The sequence below is a fragment of the Oryzias latipes genome, chromosome 12, assembly GCF_002234675.1.
Source record: "Oryzias latipes chromosome 12, ASM223467v1".
Taxonomy (NCBI): domain Eukaryota; kingdom Metazoa; phylum Chordata; class Actinopteri; order Beloniformes; family Adrianichthyidae; genus Oryzias; species Oryzias latipes.
The window spans coordinates 11777566-11796900 of NC_019870.2; the positions used below are offsets into that span (position 1 = coordinate 11777566).

Below are 19335 nucleotides of genomic sequence, written 5' to 3' on the forward strand. Positions count from 1 at the left end.
ACTATGAATATTTTGGTATAGAAAAACTTGCCTAAAAAGATTATTTTTCTTGCAAGACAGAAAATAAGACACAAGGCTCTTTTATCTTTCCTAAAATGACATTTTTGCAGTGTAAAATGAGTTTATAAAGTGATCGATCATTTTTTTTAAAACCTTTTTAATGCTCTGTCTTGTACTCATACTTTAAGGTAAAATTAAAATAAACAATGATTTTAGTTTTTCTTTCCATTACAGGATCACTTCTCATCACAAGTTTTGAATTTGTCATTTATATTTTGTTTATTTTATTTGGAGTTTCATGTCAATGTGGTTCAAAACTTGTCTTGTTTTAATGTCCATTTAATTTGAGTAACATCTCAGGCAGGCTGTGCAATAGTTGCACTCTCCTTGTTTCGTTAGACAAGCAACAGAGAAGAACCAATTTATTGTCTGAAGCTTGTTCAACTCAGATGCAATAAATGGTTCAATTCCCATTTTTAAGTTCTCCGCATACACTTTTTTTCCAAAACACGTAGAATGCTGAATTGTACAGCTCTTAAACAAATGACCTGCATGTCGTTCCTAGTGGTTCTTTTCTGCTTTTGCCAGCATTTTCCTTTACGTCAAGGTCAAAGTCCAGGGTGAGAAGTGTGGTGCATGCTAAAAGCTGCTTCGTGTCACTTGAAAAGATGCCTGGTGGCGTATTTTGACTCCTCACTACATGATCAGGCTAAATGGAAAAAGTTGTTTATGTTGTTGTCTTTTTTCTCCTACGTTATGTAATGTTTATTCCAACCTCTACCATTTTGGAAGCAAAACAAGTCACATAACTTAACAATCAAGCACTTGAAGATTTGATGGTATCACAATAATTATACTAATGCAGGACAACATTTTTGTATCTTTTTTCCTAAATTTTTCTTGATTTTTAGGTCAAAATAAAATGAACTAAGTTGAAATTGGTTTAAAAATATATGATAAGACAAATTAATAAAATACATTTTCAAAATGTATGTTGGGACTGTTTTACTGTCAAGTTAAAAGAAATCCTGAAAGTGTTTTAAGAACAAGTTCTATGTTTTTATTTTTAAATATTACAAATTAAAAAGCATTAAAAATGTATTTGGCCTTTATTTTGATTCAGAAGCCAGTTTAAGGTGTAAATTTAAAGTTTTTTTTCTTTTTTTATGTCTACATCAATTGTTGTCTTACAGAAAAAAACTTCAAAATTTCCACTCACTAATTAGGTTATGGCATCTTATTAGGGTTGATGATCAAAAAAGTATGTAAGTACTAATAACGAATAAGACTGATTAGGTGACCTTTCATTAATGTGACATTGGCTCATACAGAAAAACCTAAATTTTTGAGGGAACGATTGCCTCAGATTTACTTTAATTGTGTAAACACATGAGTTTACATTGAACTGACTGACAGAATATTAATGGGAAATGTATCAACACTAAAAAAATATATATATAAACAAATTCTAAATAACTCTGTTTCTTTATTACAGTGAGACTACAGTGACGTCATGGGGAAAGAAACCAAAGCATGCTCGTGTGCTGTTGAAAGAATAAAGGGATGGGAATGCGTATTTGCCTGCTATAGTCATGGAATTTGCAATGACTATAACATTAAGAATATGAATGGAGGATGACATCAGCTAATCAGGGGAAATAGGGATGATAGTTTAGCCATAGATTATTTCATATAGACCATCAAGTGTGTCTGACCTGGTTTTCAAACACGCTCTGCAGTGCTATTAATGCAGGCGGGCACAGGCACTGCCAGCTCAAAGAAGCAACACACAAAAAGCATGTGGACCCTTACAGGCACACGCTATACAATTTGGCACACCAACAAACACACAAACCCTCTGTGTCACTGAGAGAATGCATAGACAACATTGTGTGTGCCAGGTTTGGCCTTCAAACCTAAACAAAAGCACACAGGCAAGAAAACCACTATTCCCAGTGCAGACATTTAAGTCTTGAAGCGAAAGCAATGCTCCACCAGGAGCAGAAGCTCTCGCCAACTTGTTTTTGTCCCGCAAACCCCAAGCCAAAGTCAGCAATTAAACCTAGGAAGTTTTTGAGTGATGTTCAGGAAAGCCATAACCTTTGATGAGCTCTCAGTTGGAATTTTTTGATTTTGAGCAACTCATAAAACCAGAGACTTTTTGCTAAAATGCTTAAAAAGAAGGACAGGTATTCTTCCAATCTTATAGGTTGTAATATCACACACAGGGCCAACCAAAAGTATCACTTTTATTTCTTTAAAATTCATGTACAAAATCAAAGTTATTTAAAGTCCCACTCTGATGAAAATGGTGTTTTTAGTGTTTTTAAACATCTTGTGGCATTTTTTGACGATGGATAACAAATAGGAAGAAAATTAATCTTAAGATTACATTTCAGATTATTTCTTTATTAAAATCATTGTGAATTAGGAGCAGTCAGAATAATGCAGTTTAAAAAAGATCATTCTTGTCACTTAAAAATAAGCTGGGTGGGCCACAGGCTCCCTGCTCTGCTTTATTCTGATGCTTGTTGACGAATAGATCCATGAACATCTTTGTTTTCCTTGTTTTAGCTGGCATCTGGCTCAAAACTGCACAGCTGGGTAGCTCCAATATTGCTCCAATATTATTGGGTGTGAGGGGCTGTAGGCTAGTGGGAGAGCGCCTAAACAGAGAGCTCTCAGCAACGGGAAGGGAAGAGAGGCAGAGTTGCTCCACGCCAACAGTCAACTCAGAGGGGAATTTCTAAAGCTGCGTTCACACTGAAGGGGATTTGTGAATTGCGTTTGGTGTGAAAGCAGATTAATGAACTCCTGAAAGTACTGAACTCCTGCCGCTCTGCAGAAAATATGTCCTAGAAAAGGTTCATTGAGTTTGGCTAAAAACTGCATAATCATAATTAAAAGACCAATCAGAACGTTTTGAAAAGAGCTTAAAAGGTGATTGGAGTGGGACTTTAAGGAAATTGTATCCTAACTAAGAGAGAACACTTTTGTTTTATATAGACATATCTGGAGATCAAAACGTTATATGGAGAACATGGTCTATGGGGTATATAGATTCAAGGCTGGAAGAGAACATGTATTCAAGAGTTGAGTGTCATAATGCAGCCTGTGTTCTGAAGGAGTCAGCGGTACGGCTTCTTGCAGTGTGATAACTGCCAGTTTTAAAGCTGTTTCCAATTAGATGTGTCCTCGGTTCCTGCCGACCTCACTGCAACTGGTCGTGTTAGGTGCTGCCACCGGCAGCAGGGGAGAGAGAAACAGAGAGTGCAGATGCAGAACAGGTCCAACAATTTCCATGGAAATCACCAGCTTCTTCTTTTAAAGGTAAGAGATGTGTGAACTTTCTTTAAAATCATTATCATCAAAAAATAATATATACCATTACCTTCAGATCTAAAAAAAAAAATGCATTTAGGCAGCTGAATATTCAACTGACGATATAAAATTCCCTGTGACGGGCATCTCTCCTGTCACTATCAGATTGTCACATGAAAAGATTTCATTATTGGTCCGGCTTTCTTCCTCCTGACATTCTTCTCAAGACCCCAGTGGGAATGGGGGGTTTTATCTTAGCTCCCCTTTTTAAAAACTGGCAGAAGGCTCTGTAATATGCCTTTCAAAAGGTATTTTTGATAGCACCAGCTGATAACATTTGAGAATGAAAACGCCTGCTACTAAGACCAAAAGGAACATGGCTGTGTGTCGGTTTTCATCCCGCGTGTATCCATCTTTGCAGATGGGTGCACTGCGTTTATGTATGAGCATGCATATGGATGTGCTTCTTTGTTGTTCTTGGCCAAAAGATCCCAGATGAGGAAATCCGATAAATAGAATTAGTAACATTTTACACTGAGCATGCAAAAGCAACAAACAAGAAAAAAGACATTTGCACTGCTGCAAGATGACTATAGGTTTAGATCTGTAAGCACTTATACCAATTTATACCAAAATGCTATTCATTTGAATATCTGGTGAAACCTAAAGCCACATCGTTAGTGTTGCTTCTGCACTCTGAAGTGACGATGTACACAAAAGGAGATGCTCCATATGGTTTCCAGAAGCCTGATAGAAGGAACAAAGACTCTAATCAACCATATTTAGAAATATTGCAAGAGTTACTCAACCAAAAAAGATTTAAAACAAATGAAGTAAACTATAGAAGCAATCAATTCCAGTTAAATATTGGAAGAGTTTGTGAAAGAACATTTACAGAACCCAGCTTCCGGAGAGGTGTGCACTGAGTCTCTTGAAACCATTCTTGGGTCTCTTTTGCTATGGGAGGTCTCCTTTCATACTTTCATGACCGCCCCCCAATGTCTCCTTCATCACCACTGCCAGTGACCACCATCCCCCTCCCAGAGCAATGTAATAATTTACCCCCAACTGATACAAACATACCACTCTGCGTCTCCTCTTCACGCTTCTTGAGCTCCTCCATAAGTTACTCTGACACCCTGACCTCTGAGCCGTTAGCCATTCCAAACAAACCACCACTCATGGGTGAAGCCAAAAGGAGCTAGCGTGTCAGCCATTCCTCTTGTTGTTTGCCCCAGCTTAGATGAAGGCCAGTGGGTTGACAGGGAAAGGTCAATCCCCCCATCCCCCCTCCCGACCTCTCCATCCAAGCCCATGAAAGCATATTGCAAGAAGAAGTAACTTTCTGTGTGGTCAACAAAAGCTTTTCAGCAGCTGGACCCCAGCGATCAAACGGGTCGCTTCTTTTTGGATTCAAGGCAGGCCGCAATATCAGGAGGAGCTTCCAAGACAGAACGCAACATCTTTGACAAATAAACTGTATGTTAAGGCATTTTATTAAGAAAAGGTGAAATAAATCAAGTTTTAATTCAATCATCTGAGAATCACTTTAATGTACTGGCCTCTTATGTCTGCATGTTCATGGCAGCAGGATTTCTTTTTTTCTTATTTTAGGAGAACGTCTGTGAACCAGCATTCTTTAATTAAAAAAACATCCAAAATTGTGTTAAAAATGTTCATACTTACTTTCTACTGAATTTCTCTGACCATCTAACAGAGATATGATTGCATGTGGTCTGATAACGCACACACACACAAAAGACAGTTAATGCCACTGACCACTACCACGGGAATGCGACCACAGCTAGTGAAATTTACCACAGCAGTAAAACTACCAAGAGCACACCAACAGTCACTGAAGTGTGCCAAAACCTCCAAATAAATACATCTCTACTGCGGGCATCCTTCCACAGATAATGCTGTTCAACCAGGAAACTGTACACAGTCACATTGTGGCACAAGGATGTAATTGGTCCAACTCGCGCAACACAAACACACCCTTATCAAACGCTTTCCTTCTCATGTTAACTGCCCTGACAGCACAACAGTGAGATGGTATGACACACAACGGTGCCATGTATAGCACGATTTCAGAAACTCAGCACATTCCATGAAAGGAAAGCAGTAAACTCTCACCACAGTGGGCAGATAATCTCCTCAACATGTCATCTATTTGCCCTTGCTTCATGGAACAGGGGAAAAAACAAATGTGGGCATCAACTGACCTGTGACTTAGGAAACAAATGTTGGGCAACAGATCTGAAAGTACAGAAACGGCGGTGGCTGCAATGGGTCCAGGGAGCATTGAAAAGGATATCTGGTATTACACTAATGTGTGTTTTGGGAAGGTAATTGGAGATAAAAAAAAACACACCTTTCATCAGTGTGTCTAGGGTTTCTAATTACTTCATACTAGAACAGGAAGTTTATGCAGCAAGCCTTAGATTTTTACCATAAAACGCCCAATTATATGACCCAAATGCACTGAATTTGATCGTGCCAGAGATATTTGTTCCACTTTGGCACTAAAAAATGACAGAATATAAATGGAGCAGTAAAGCATAGATGGATCATGAGTAATGCAAGGATGTAAGGATCCAGTTAGTGGGGATCCTCACATTCCCTTAAAAACATGATTTAGGGCCATAACCATCAGTAACACCAGGACCAGGGGTGCCAACAACAGCTCGATGGTAGACCATCAATCTTGACTCAGAAATAAAAAGCACATTGGGGTATTATGAGGTCTAGTTTGCTCACCTGTCTGTGTATCGGCGGATGGGTTCGATCAGTATCAGGCCACGTGGAGCATGGGTGAAGGCCGGATGCCGCAGCAGGCGATAGCGAAGCAGTTGGCAATGCCTGCACAGTTTGCAGTCTCGCTTGGAGGTCAAGAGAGTAGCATCGATCTCCAAGTTTTGCTCCATTGTGTAGAACTGTACCCCATACACCTCCTCTTGAACATCCAGCTTCAGCGTCAGTGGAGTGTCACAGAAAACATTGCTGGGGCCCAATGAGATGTTTCTGCCACTGACAGTCAATAGCAAGATGTTGTGGATTGCCGGCAACGTTGTTTCTTCTGGACTAAAAAATGTGACCCACACGGTCAAAGAGTCGGGCACCAAAGGGTAGAGGAACTCCAACTGAAGCATGCAGCCCTGGACAGGGCACTCGGACGGCCCAACAACACTTTGCTCATTCCCTCCATTCGGGCTCCACGTACGCACGCTTGCCTCACATGCCTGCTCCACATCTGGAGGGCCTGCGGGATGAGATTACGAAACAAAATCACTTTTAAAAAAAACATCAATAAAACAAAATATTTTAAACCAATAATTTTTTTTTTAATGGTTGAACCTTGAATGTATTTAAGTATTCTGGCATTTCCTCTGTAATGTGGCCCTTTTTACAAGGTATGACTGCTGACAGATCTAGAACACACACTGGAGATGTTTTGGTGTATCTACAGGTCTTGCAACATCAAGGCTGAGGTGAAACTGAGAGTTCATTGTTAGTCCATCTGCAGAGGAAAGGCAGAGCTGAGGAGTGTACCTTCTGAAAGGGGCCCGGTGTGGGGTTCTCGCTTCAGCACAGTTGTTTCAAGCTCAAACAGTCACACTCCGGCCATATTTGGAGTCCACACATAGCTAGCTCGCATTATCCTAAGTGACGTACACTAACATTCATCAAGTACTTTTAGAAGCCAGCAACCGACAGACACTATGTTCTACCTCAATTTCCTTTTTTGCAATTCCAAGCTGGCAACCGGCGAAGCCATTTGCTAACCTCATTTCTGGGCACCACGCAAAATTCCAGTGTTTAATCAAGTGAGGACTGAATATGGTTTCCAAGCCACATTATCTCAACACATTTATTATTGAACTGTAAGTGTGTGTGGCCAAAGTGGATGTGAATTAAAGAAAAGAGAAAGTGAAAGGTAGGGAGAGAGAATGAGGGGCTGGAAGAAAATGGAGAAGGTGCTCCAAGGAGCTTGGCTTTGATGAGCTCATGTAGCCCGTGATTTCTGGGAACGTTTTCATTGAGTTTGCAAGTGAGGGAGCTTTAGCCACAGAAAATATTTTGTAACGTCAGCTGTTATCATGGGCTTTGGCGCTGCAGCAAATGGAAGAGATTTGAGAGGAGGCTGAATGGGGATGTCATTCATCGATTGGCCTAAGGTGAATTCAATTGAATGAAGGTGTGCAAAGATCAATTTGTGCCTGAAAATAAAAACAATTTGCAAGAAATCTGAGGATTAAAATAGTAATCTTGCAAAAGAAGGAGAACAAAAGATGAGGTCTATTGAAAGACATGTAAAAATTACAAAAATCTTTTTACAAGCAAAGACAAAGAATTGATTGTAACTTCAGTGTAAGGTATTAATAAAAAAACATTATGAATACTCTGGACTGTGTTTGGTACAACATATTGCTTTTGTATGAAATTTTCAAGATTTTTAAAGATTCACATAAGAATTTGGGGAGAGGAATTTTGGACTTTTTAAAATGGGGGTCAGTCGGAAAGGGCTGCACAGTGGTGCAGTGGTTGGTGGTTGAGAATTCTCCGTTTTGAATCCTGGCTGGAACCTTTCTGTGTGGAGTTTGCGTGTTCTCCCTGTGCATGCGTGTGTTTTCTCTGGGCATTCTGGCTTCCTATCACGGTCTAAAAACATGCTCTATAGGTTAATTGGTTACTTTAAAATGTCCTCATGTGTGTGAGACTGATTGTGCGCCCTGCTACAGACTGGTGACCTGTCCAGGGTGTACCCCGCCTTTGCCCAGCAGTATCCAGGACAGGCTCCAGCAACCCCGTGACACTGTGCAACCCTTATTCCCAATGTCACAAATTTAAATGAACATACCTCAAATTGAGGCTTTTCACATCAATTAGGTTAGAATTAAAGTAGATTAATTAATTATAGGTCATAATTAATGGATTGCCTAACAGATACTTGCATGACGATATTATTAAATATAGAATTTTAATGTGTATTACAATGTGTCACTTTGAATGTAAGGCTCATAAATCAATCACACAACAACATATGGTTTGGTTTGGTTTGGAACAGCCAGTTCAAAACAATGGTTTTGAAGGAAAACTGAGAATTGTATGCAGTGTTTTACAAGACTGCAGGTGGAAAAAACACAAAAACAACACGATGGGTTTCCTTTTTTCCTTTTTAAAGAACTCTTCTGTTTTCATTTTGAATGAGACCTTTGACTCTGCATCACCAAGCAGATAAAACAGGTGTAAACAATTCTGCTTTCTTCAGCTTTAAAGAGAGAGCCTTCATATTAATCATGTAAAGTAAAAAGTCCAGAATAGCTACTGGAGCGTGTCCACTGGAGTGTGGGATGAATAAACAGACAGTGATATGTCCAAGCCTGCACACTTTATGCTTTCTAAGAAGTGTCTGGCTCTGGCTCACAATATCGATGACTCACTGTCATACTGTTACACACATCCTCATTTATGAGGCAGACATCAAACCCACAATGCCGCTCCCCCTAAGCTTGACACGCACACACTCAACAGACACGTAGATTCACCTATAAAGGCAACAGACACTGCGGCTTGGGAAACAGTGTCATGTCAGACAAAATGAAATGCTAACAACTGAAAGAGGGATTTCATGATCAAATCATGCGGAGGCAGGATGCACGGTGTCAACAAAACTATCTATGCCTAACACAACTCAGAAGAGTTCATCCTTGTCAACTTTAGGAAAACTAAATAGATCCACTTTGTGTTTAATAAAGAAAAATAAAACTTGTTTTGTCCAACTTCTTAGTTAGATGTTTAATTGTTTTAAAAAAATTACTTTCTTTTAACTACATCTGAGGCCAGATTATGGCTTATGTATCTCTCCAAATCAGTTCATCATCAATTAGCTAATACAGAATAATCCATACATACGTAGCTCTGAATTATTTGTAAAAAGTTAAGGCTTTTAAGTGCGCCTTATAGCATGGAAAATATGGAAGTACGGTACTTTCATTTAGTCATTTTTCACTTTGATGATGTGGGTCAATTTACCAAATTAGAGAATACAGAGAGCAGACTTGTGTGACCATAAATGATAAAAAGAAATACACACATAACAAATGACGGTATCATCATGCTTGCCTTCTAACATGGCAATCCCCCAACTGTTATTTTTCTATGGCTCAGCCTAACTTGAAATTTTTTGCAAAGATCCAGTGAAAGTTTGGACAGAGGAGTAGCATCACTGCTGGATAGCAGCTGTGGTATCTAATGAGAAGTTGCTCCAACTTTAGCAATGGGGTGGAGGGGGCAGCTACCTCAAACGGGGATACATTCCAAGAGAGAAAACAGAGCACAGTTTACTCACCTAGTATATTAGACAAGTCCCGACTTGCCTCTGGATCACAAAACACACACACACAGGTTCACACACACATTACAGTCAATAAAAAGGCAAAATTTAGTCAACTTAAAGAAATACTATGATATTTGTATTTCTTGCTATTTTGTGGCTGCAAAAATAGAGGAAAATTCAGAACTCTATACTCTTCCATGTTCGCTTTTTCAACAGTTTTTTGCACCCCACCCATATGACCTTTTTTTATTTAATATTTCTTGCTGAGAACTCTCAAAACATCTGATGCCAGGAAATGATTGTGATAAACTAATCCGACAGGCAGAGTTTTTTTCTCAACATTCAAACTGTGAAATGTATGCTCAAAAAGAATAATACTATACTATATTGCTTAAAAATTGTGTATTTGGCTGTAAAGGACCAGGGAGTTGTTTGTCATTCCCAAACAAAATATACTGTATAAAAGTCAGCAGTGGATGCAATTTACTATATTTACTGTATTTTCTGTGGCATTAATGTGCTTTTGAATTTGTTGTTTGCTTCATGGGAAACAGCTTCAGGAGCATATTTTACTCTCAAGCTAAATGAGCTAAAAAGTTACATCAAAATTTGGGAAATATTTTAACCAGCCTGGAGCCTGCTGAAAAAAAGCAGCAAGTGTAAAGCGTTTAGTATGCAAACTAAACTTGTAGTAGTCTGGGGTCTTTTTGAGCTTATTTTTTAAATATGTTCTATTAGTTTATTTTTTAAAAACTTTCTTTTTTCTGTGGATTGCTTAATATATATCTTTTCAGTACAACACCAGCTTCCCTTTTAATCAATATTTCTTGATTATATTACACAATAATTCCATGGAAGACCTGAAACTGTCTGAAAACTCAATTCCAAGAGATACATTTTGTCTTTATTTTCTGCAAAACAAATCACAAAAATTTCGATTAAACCGTTTTTATCTTATAAAACAAAGAGCAAACATGTAGACACAAAATAAAAATGTCTGAATCCACAAACAAAGCAAAGACAAGGTCAAAAATATATTAAATTTGTCTAAAAAAGGCAAAGCGCCACTCAAAATTTCAAGGATTTATTTCCAAGGGGTTTCCCAATTATGTTTTAACCTGGTGTTATGTTTGTTTTGAATCAACATTATTATAAACAGACAATGTGATTGGCAAACTCACTGGTGAGTGCAGAGACTGCTATTCAATTCAATTCAATTTTATTTGTATAGCCCAAATTCACAACAACAGTCGCCTCGATGGGCTTCGTATCAGTAATTGAAAAAGTAAAACATAGAATTAAAAGGATCATGAATACATAGAATTCAATAGAAAAATTCTAAATTGAACTAACAAACTGACTAAACTAAACTGGCATCCCTGCTCTTAGACCCCCCTTCGCCGGAAGGAAAAACTCCTAAAAAAAACGGATACCGGAAAAAAACGAAGAAACCTCATGGGTGCCCATATGAAGGAGGGATCCTCCCCCAGGACGGAGGGGTTGCAGTTGCTAAGGGTTGAACAACTTAAAGAAATCCACGTTACAGTAAAAATACTGCTGTAACATTAGTTTTGAACAGATATTGATGGACCTTTTTAGGTTTTACATATGTTTTAGTCAGAATATCAGGCAAAAAAAACAAAAATAAAGCATTTGTATAACAATATATTTACAGTACTGTGGTGAAACGGATTTTACAGTTTAATCTTTCTTTTTAATCTCTTTTATGGAGTAGTCATATCATTATGTACAATATGAAAACATGATATATTAGTCAGTATGTAGGCTACATATAAGTCATTCACAAAAATGACTTATTACAAGTTATCTATTATCTATTATCGGACATAAGCCATCAAGAAAATGGAATCTCGTTTTTTTTTTTTTTTTTTTTTTTTATGTAGGCTTTTACTCTTCTGTTGCGTATTGCAAGATCTTGGCCAAAAATGACTTAAGCTTTTAAAATGATGCCTGTTTTAGGCTTGATAGATTGTTTGCATCTGCCAACATAAATTGTAATAACAGTCGATCTATAGGAGCCTATTCTGTAAGAGCTAATCTTAGAATTGTCTGCTCTTGCTTGGCTTAGTCTCTCATCTGCAATAACATCAGTTTTTATCTGGTGTTGTCCGTTTTTGAGCACAAATCATTCACTTTTAAATGAAGTATTGCATTTGCTAATTAAACTTTTCTACAGCTATAAATTTAGCATAACAGTTCAAGTGACAGTGCTAAATTACAGACTGCAAGTTTTCTACCTGACTCACTTAGATATGAAGAATTTGCAAAAGTAACATGTTTTGTTGCATTGCAGAGAACTTAATTTTCAACTAAATATTTTTCATTGTTTCTTTATTTTGTTTTACTTTGACAAAAATATATTAAATTATGATTTTTTTTCCCTAATTTTTATAACTGTTTTTTTTTGTCAGGTAGATTTAGAATCTTCTGCATAACAACATTTCAAAAAATAGCTTATACTGTTTTGTAAAAATGCCACATCACGTTTTCCTTATTTATGTCATTTTGAGATGATTGATTTGTTCAGACATTTTTTTCATTATTTAGAGGGAGAATGGGTTGCACAAGTGAAAGAGTTTTGGATGCTGCATACTGCATCTCTGGAGTTGGACTTGGCTTGGAACTTGGATGAGTATTTTGGATTAACGGACTTGTACTTCTTTTGCCCACCGATGCACTGGACACCTCACCTCGCCACACTATCTTTACTCTGTACCAGCGGATTTGGCAAGTTTTTTCCCTAACCACCTCCACATGCACCCTCAGTTTAGAAGTGATAAACCTTTCTACAGCATTGTCAAAAACAAAGAAATCATTTCCATGCAGGGGGCCTGATAACCTACCAAAATGCCCATATCGGGATATGTTCTGCTTTTAAGCTTTGCTCTAAAAAGCATTTTGTGTCCCGCACAGCCAAAAAAAATACATTTTGGAGAGTATTTGTGGTAAAGATTGAAACATTTTCCTAAATCAGAGTAAAGCTCCACCATCGCACTCAATTCTTACAGAAAGTTGAGAAGTTCTTACTTTTTGAAAACCGTGTTTCAAAATTTTCAGTGAGATTCCGAGCCAAGTTGTATAACACAGAATGGGCTGTAATAAAGTCTGTATGTTAAACAGTGGCTCTTTAGCGCATCTGCTGAATCAGAAATGTACTGCAAGGAGAACATTAGAAATCATGTGGTCCTATGTTGTTTCTGTCTTAAACGGGAGACTAAATAAAATGAGAAGAAATAAGGTTATGTTGGTGTTAAATAAAAAAACATGGAATTGAATTTTTTATCAGACAATTCAAAAATATTTTCCACTAGCATAAAACCTATGCATGTTTCAGAGTTATGTCCTCTAATACTAATGTTCAAATATGGTAGATTTGACTATGTACTATGTTCAAATCTGCCCATATTGTAAATAAAAAATGAATAATTATAGCTACAAACTTTGATTTGGGGGGAAAAAAAGTTTCCAATGGAAGTAATTACACTATATTTGTTGGGGAAGAGACCTATGTGATGCTTCCATGATGTCCCACAGCCTAAATATAACAAATCCAATGAGTCATCTGCATGGTTTGGGATTGAGTCAGTCTCATGGATGGAATATTGACTGGAAACCTAGCACCAGATAAACCTTAGATCCTGTAATCATTCTGTAAACTCTGGATTAGAGGAGAGTCGTGTCCCTCTTTTTCATAACATTACCTTTTAGTAAAAACAGCTTATTATAATCAAGGCAGTGCCTTTTAGTGGCGAGTACACCTAATGCATTTTCCATAGGCGTGTCCAACATGGGAAGCGGCTACTATCGACTCAACTGCAGGATGCATTGCAGCGAAACATGACATCAATAAGTGTGGTAAAAGCAGAACACTGTAGCCTACCTTCAGCCTCTCGGGGGGACCAGTGTCCAGAAGGGGAGCATGGTCTTGGAGAAGATGAGTTTGAGGCATACTGCAGTAGAACTCTCCCCTCAGTACATTTATCACACACTGATCCCAATTCTCTAGGAAACCAACAGGCAGAAAGAGCAACCAACTTAGATACAGGCCAAGCGTGGTCTTAAGTACAATAGCAGTTATGTGAAATTTAACAAAAGCTCACTTTCTGATTTTACAGGCTTTTTTAATAGTTTTATTTTAAGAAAAACATAGTCTGCTCAGCTTTGAGAATTCTAGTTGAAGTATTTGAGTAAAAATTGTGGGCTAAAAAGGATTATTAAATATTTGCTTTCTTAGAACTCATCAACATCCAGTTATCAGCCCGTCTTCAATACATCCATTCACCTGTCGTAAAAATGTCCAGACAGCGGTGGAAACCATTCCAGGGTGATGGAGTTGTGGTGCTGCTGAACTACTTGGGGTGGCATCGGTACTGGAGGGGGTCTGGCAGTAGGTTGCCATGTCTGGTAAACCAGATCCAGGTAGCAGTGCATCCTGGCAACTTGGTTCAGGGTGAATGAGTCTGTGCAAGAATCGTCTGCAGAGGGGGAAAAAAAGAGAAAAATGAATGTATGTGCAAGAAAAAAAAAGGGAAAAATGGTAATGGTTGTCAAAAAATATTTTGAGAATGGGAAGAATAGCCACAGAACCATTAACCATGATAGAATGATAGATAAATCCCCTGTAACTTCGTAAAAATTATATTTTATTCAACTAAGATACTTAATTTAAGAAATGCGTTTTAGATACACAAGTTTTCATGTGTTGATGGTAGTAAAAGCTACGCAGAAGTCCCAGCTCACCTGCATAACTCATGTAGTTATTAAATGGTGTGTGTGTGAAATGTCGACATCCGCAAGTCTCGTTGCCTGGGTCAGGATCCCCACAGCCTTTGTATTTGGTGGTGGGGTTGGTGTCAGCACACAAGTCTCCAGTTTCCATTGAGGGCTCAGTTTCCAAACATGCATCATTGCAAGAATCGATCTCAGATATGCCTCGGAACACGTGGTACAGACCAAGGCTATGCCCGATCTCATGGACCATGGTGTCCGTGTGACCAAACGTTCCGTAAAAGGAAGGATTCAGCACGATTCCACCTGGAAATCAAAAGAGACAGCTGTGCACGATGGAAGCACGGATACAGGTGTGCCTAGAACATGAGACAATACATAATTCATGAGCCTTAACATCTTTTTTTAATCCCATCTTTTCTAATAAAGATGCGTTGAAGCCACAAGATGCCTCAAACTGGAATTACTACAAATTATTAACAGAGAAAGGATGCTTGAATGTGCTAGCTGGAAGTGAATGTAGGTGTGAACGTGTGTGTTTTTGTATGTTTTATACCCAAATGTGTGAGGGCTTCTTTGTCCCAGGGCCAAGTGGCGACTCCCGCCAAGTCTTCATCAGAAGAATTGCCAAAGAAAACATTCAGGTGAGTTGAACCATCCAGCTGGAGAATGTCTTTCAGCTCCTTCACATCCAGATAGGCTCTATACATGTTTGAATATGAGAGAGAGACAAACAGAATTTCACATTAAACCACATGACAGAAGAGGTGCTAATAAGTCCAGAGTCTTTTACCTATATCGATCTGTAAATAAAGTGGCCCTGAAGTGCAAATAACAGCATCAAAACACTTAAAGCAGAAAAAAATTTGATCACAATTAAAAAGGCAAAATAAATGATTAAAAAAACATTACATTTTATGAATTTAAAACAAAATTCCAGAAATCAAAACACAATTCCAAACAAACAAATAAAACAAAAGAATTTGAAAAAATGTGAACGTCAAAAATCAAATGTTCCAATAGCAAAGCAAAATTGAAGATAAGATCTTGTTTCTGTCACATTTACGTCTCTTAGCCATAAATGAGAACTGTTTGAGACTAAACTGGTTTTCTCATTCTTCTCAAACATTTCTCCTGAGAAATAAGCCTCACAGTGAGCACTGTGTGAGATCTCCAAATTCTCTCTCACAGCTGTCTCTTCTCCAGATCTCAGTTAAGAGAAAAATGAGACATAATATGTTGCGATCAAAGATGTCTCATTTTGATATCCTTACTTTAAATCCCTATCTCAGTTATGTCTCAGTGAAAGATATTCATGGTTCTGTCTCTTGTTGCTCAATAATTTAGATCCCATTTTAGCCTCTTTTTCACACAAAAAAAGACAAATAAGGGGTAGTACAAGCCCTTAAATGAGCCTCATTATGACACGATCACAGTTCATCTCGAGAAAATAATCAATTATGATGTATTTATGTTCCACTTGCAAAAGTTGTTTATTTCTTACACATTTCACATAACTCAATTACAGTTTCAAGAGAGAAAAGTTAAACCAGACAGTCATGTCCTCAAAATACATCTTTTGAAACTTTATAAAAAACATGAAATTTCAAGACAACATTGCAGTGTCGATTTAATAAACTTTTCATTTGGCTTAGATAAAAATAAATTAATAAGTATGTATGTTGGGTTAATGATGATGGGTTTAGATCAGTCCTTCTCAATTAGTGGGACTCACCCCCCTTTGGGGGTTGAGATGCCAGGGGGGAGCGCGCAGTAGTAATGGTTTTAGGCATAGGCAGTACGGGCAATTGCCTAGGGCGCAAATTTAACAGGGGGCGGTGGCGAGGGCTCAGTGCTTGGAAAAAAAAAATCTGCGCCACTTTTGGTTTACTGTTATCTGTTATATCACAGTGTTTGTAACAGCCTGAAACCTGTGAATTTCCGTCCCTGCAGCGGCTCCTGTCTTTGAGAGCTACGTGCGTGAAAGAAAAGGGGAGGGGTGGTGGGTGCAGGCTGAGAGGTGAAACGGCGCATGGACGCAGCCTCTATTGCGCAACACCTGATCATCGCGTGCCTTTAGATGACTCAGCTCATGCTAATAATGCCATTCTCAATTAACTATTGTAGACATTTTGATGACTCGTCTTTATTTTCCATAAATGTATTCTTTGTCTGGCTGTCGTTTAGTTGGTGTCATTATTTGACATAAAGACAGCAGGTAATGAAGTAGTCATCCAATCAGCAATGTCCCATAGTACTTACCTATATCAAGTTTATTAGTAAAGATCTAGTTTTATAATTGGGTTCCCCTTTTTACTTATTGTTCTTGAATTTTATTTTATTTTCTGGAAATTACTTTGCTTTTCAAAATGTTTCCTATATTTATTTATTTGGTATTGTGTTTTGGAATTTAGTTTTGATTTTGAAAATGTAATGTTGTTTTTTATTTTGCTTTTTTAATTGTGCCCTTTAAAGTGTTTTCGTGTTGAGTGACTTGTTGGTGTGATTTGAACTTCAGAGCCACCATACGTAAACCCCTGCTTTGAACAACGTTTTGGTTTTTTTAAAGGTTGTTTTTCCTCCTACTTCTATCTGATAAAAGTTGTTCTTCTCAGTGACCCCAATCACGGAACCAGAAATGTGAGACGGCACGTGTTTTTGACACACCATCTAAAAACACAAAAATTCTATGTTATTACAAAAACTCTTAGAAAATTAGCTTGTATTAGAAGACCAATATTTTCTGAGAATATATTCCTTAAATGTTTAGATTTTTCAATGTGTAGATTTTGTTTTGAGCTGTCCTTAAAGGAATTAGGCTATTTGGTTTTCTCAGTTTCAGATTGGCCTCCATATGTTTTGTAAGGGCCCAATCACTTGTGCATCCTGCTGAGTTCTGCATTCTGCTTTGTTTTCTCATTAGATTTTAGTTGCTGATTGCCTGACAGCCGTGCCTTGTTGTTCATTTTTTTCGTTTGTTTTGCTTTTTCTGCCTCCTCTATAAGGTTCTTTAAGCACACTTCTCACCTGATTACTGTAACAACAGCTTCAAGCTTAATGGCTGAAAGTTTGTGAAGACACAAGAGAGATCTTCCACTCAAACACAGCAAGCTTAAGCTAAGTTGAATGTACAATTTTAAATTTATAAAAACAAAATGTTTTAAAAATATTATTTACCAGCATGACAGAGTCAAAAAATGATTTTAAAAAATCCATAACAATACACATAGGGCAAAACTGTTCTGGCTTTCCAAATTTGGCTTTTACATTTTGAGGCAACAAGTACCCAATGCTCAAAAACTATAATGAACTTTCTCGTGTTTGTTGTACTAGAGAAAAAAATGACTCTTCATTGACTTAAACCATCACAGTTTGAGTACAACTTTAATAAAAACCATAAAAAATCAAGACATGTGCCACTGATGACTTCATAAGGGCAACCGGTCTAAACAAAATGCCCTTTTAAGCACAAAAATGGTTGCCGCCAATAAATATTTGGACGGAGTGGGGAAAAATAATAATAAAAATAGCTGAAGCGAAAGGGTTTTAGGAAGACGGCAGAAGCATGTCAACAAAAAAACATCATAATCCAAAACTGCATAATCCAAAAGATGACCTCACTTAGCTGTTTCTGTCTAAGCACAGAAAAATGGCAAAGCTAGTCACTCTGAAATTTAAATTTGACCTTTAGATTCAGCCAGATCTAAGATAGTAATAGAGCCTGCCAAGACCTCACCAAAAATATGTTGTTTTAAATAGAAAAAATGTTGATGGAATACTATTTTAATAGACTAATTTTGTTCCTTTGTGGATTCCGCAAATCTGATACAATCTGTGATTAAAAATTTAGTCAAAAGGAATTTCAATTAAATTAATTGTTTACCGAACTGATTATGGATGGGTTACCTCAAGGTATGATCTAGATCAGGCATGTCCAAAGTCAGGCATGTGGAATTCTACCAGCCCGCAGGGCCCTGTCATAAAATCAATATGTGGCCCCCAGATCTTTTGAAAAAGTGTATGTGCAACTTCTTGATCGTGATTGGTTCTAGATAAAGACATTCTTTATTTATTTTTGTTTGTTTGTTTAATGGCAGCTCAAACTTCTATAAATAACCTACTCTGGCTTTAAATTTTATTTGGGGAATGGTTTCTTAGGAAACCACCTTTTTAAAATTTTCCCTTAAAGCCCAAAATCCAATTTATTGTAGCCGTTTCTAGTAGGGGTGTAGGAAGAAATCAATTTATATCATGATATTTCATTTGGCGACATTTGTATCAATTTAAAAATGTTTTCATGATGATATTAATTTAATTATTTATGGGCGTCCTTGAGCGTCTGACTCCTGTTTCCCACCGCTAGTTGGCAGGACCACCCACTGAGCCTCTCTGAGCAGCTCTACATAGCACAAAACAACAACAAGATCTCAGCGAGAACAAGCTTGTTTTGTTGTGAGACAAATTCTTTATTTTTTGAAGCAACGTTCAAGCACCTGAACTGTTTAAAAGTATTGGAAAAGCTACATTAAGCATTGTTGAAAATAAGCAGAACTTCATTTCCTCAATCATACTTTTAGAACCTTATTGGTTACGGCACATTCGTTGAATTTAATTTGTTCTTATACTGAAAAATATTTGTTGTAAAAATCAACAAAGCCAATGTTGACTGTTCCCTTTAAGAACAAATATATTTTAAGTTACCAAAATAAAAGCACTATATATTTGCTTGGGTTAAAGCAACTTCATATGAGAAACAGTTGCAGTGCTTAACATTGTGATCATTAAATAAATTGAATTTTACTATTGTGCGAAATGGGAGGAATGTGCATTCGAGCAACCCCTTCCAAAGAAATGTTTTTGTAAACGCACACTTATGCGTGTTTCGGGATCCATGTTCAAAACTCACACTTTTACTGATTGCTTTG

General features: G+C 37.5%; 1 protein-coding gene across 2 annotated transcripts in view; it reads right to left on the reverse strand.

Moving 5' to 3' along the window:
- Positions 1-19335, reverse strand: part of pappa (pappalysin 1) — a 104101-nt gene that overhangs the window by 68664 nt on the left and 16102 nt on the right. For both annotated transcript variants that reach the window (XM_023960629.1, XM_023960630.1), the window contains exons 3-7: positions 14967-15112; positions 14423-14716; positions 13965-14157; positions 13563-13684; positions 6082-6583 (exon numbers count right to left, since the gene is read on the reverse strand). In XM_023960629.1, the coding sequence (XP_023816397.1) occupies positions 6082-6583; positions 13563-13684; positions 13965-14157; positions 14423-14716; positions 14967-15112 (1257 nt within the window). The remainder of the gene's footprint in view (positions 1-6081; positions 6584-13562; positions 13685-13964; positions 14158-14422; positions 14717-14966; positions 15113-19335) is intronic.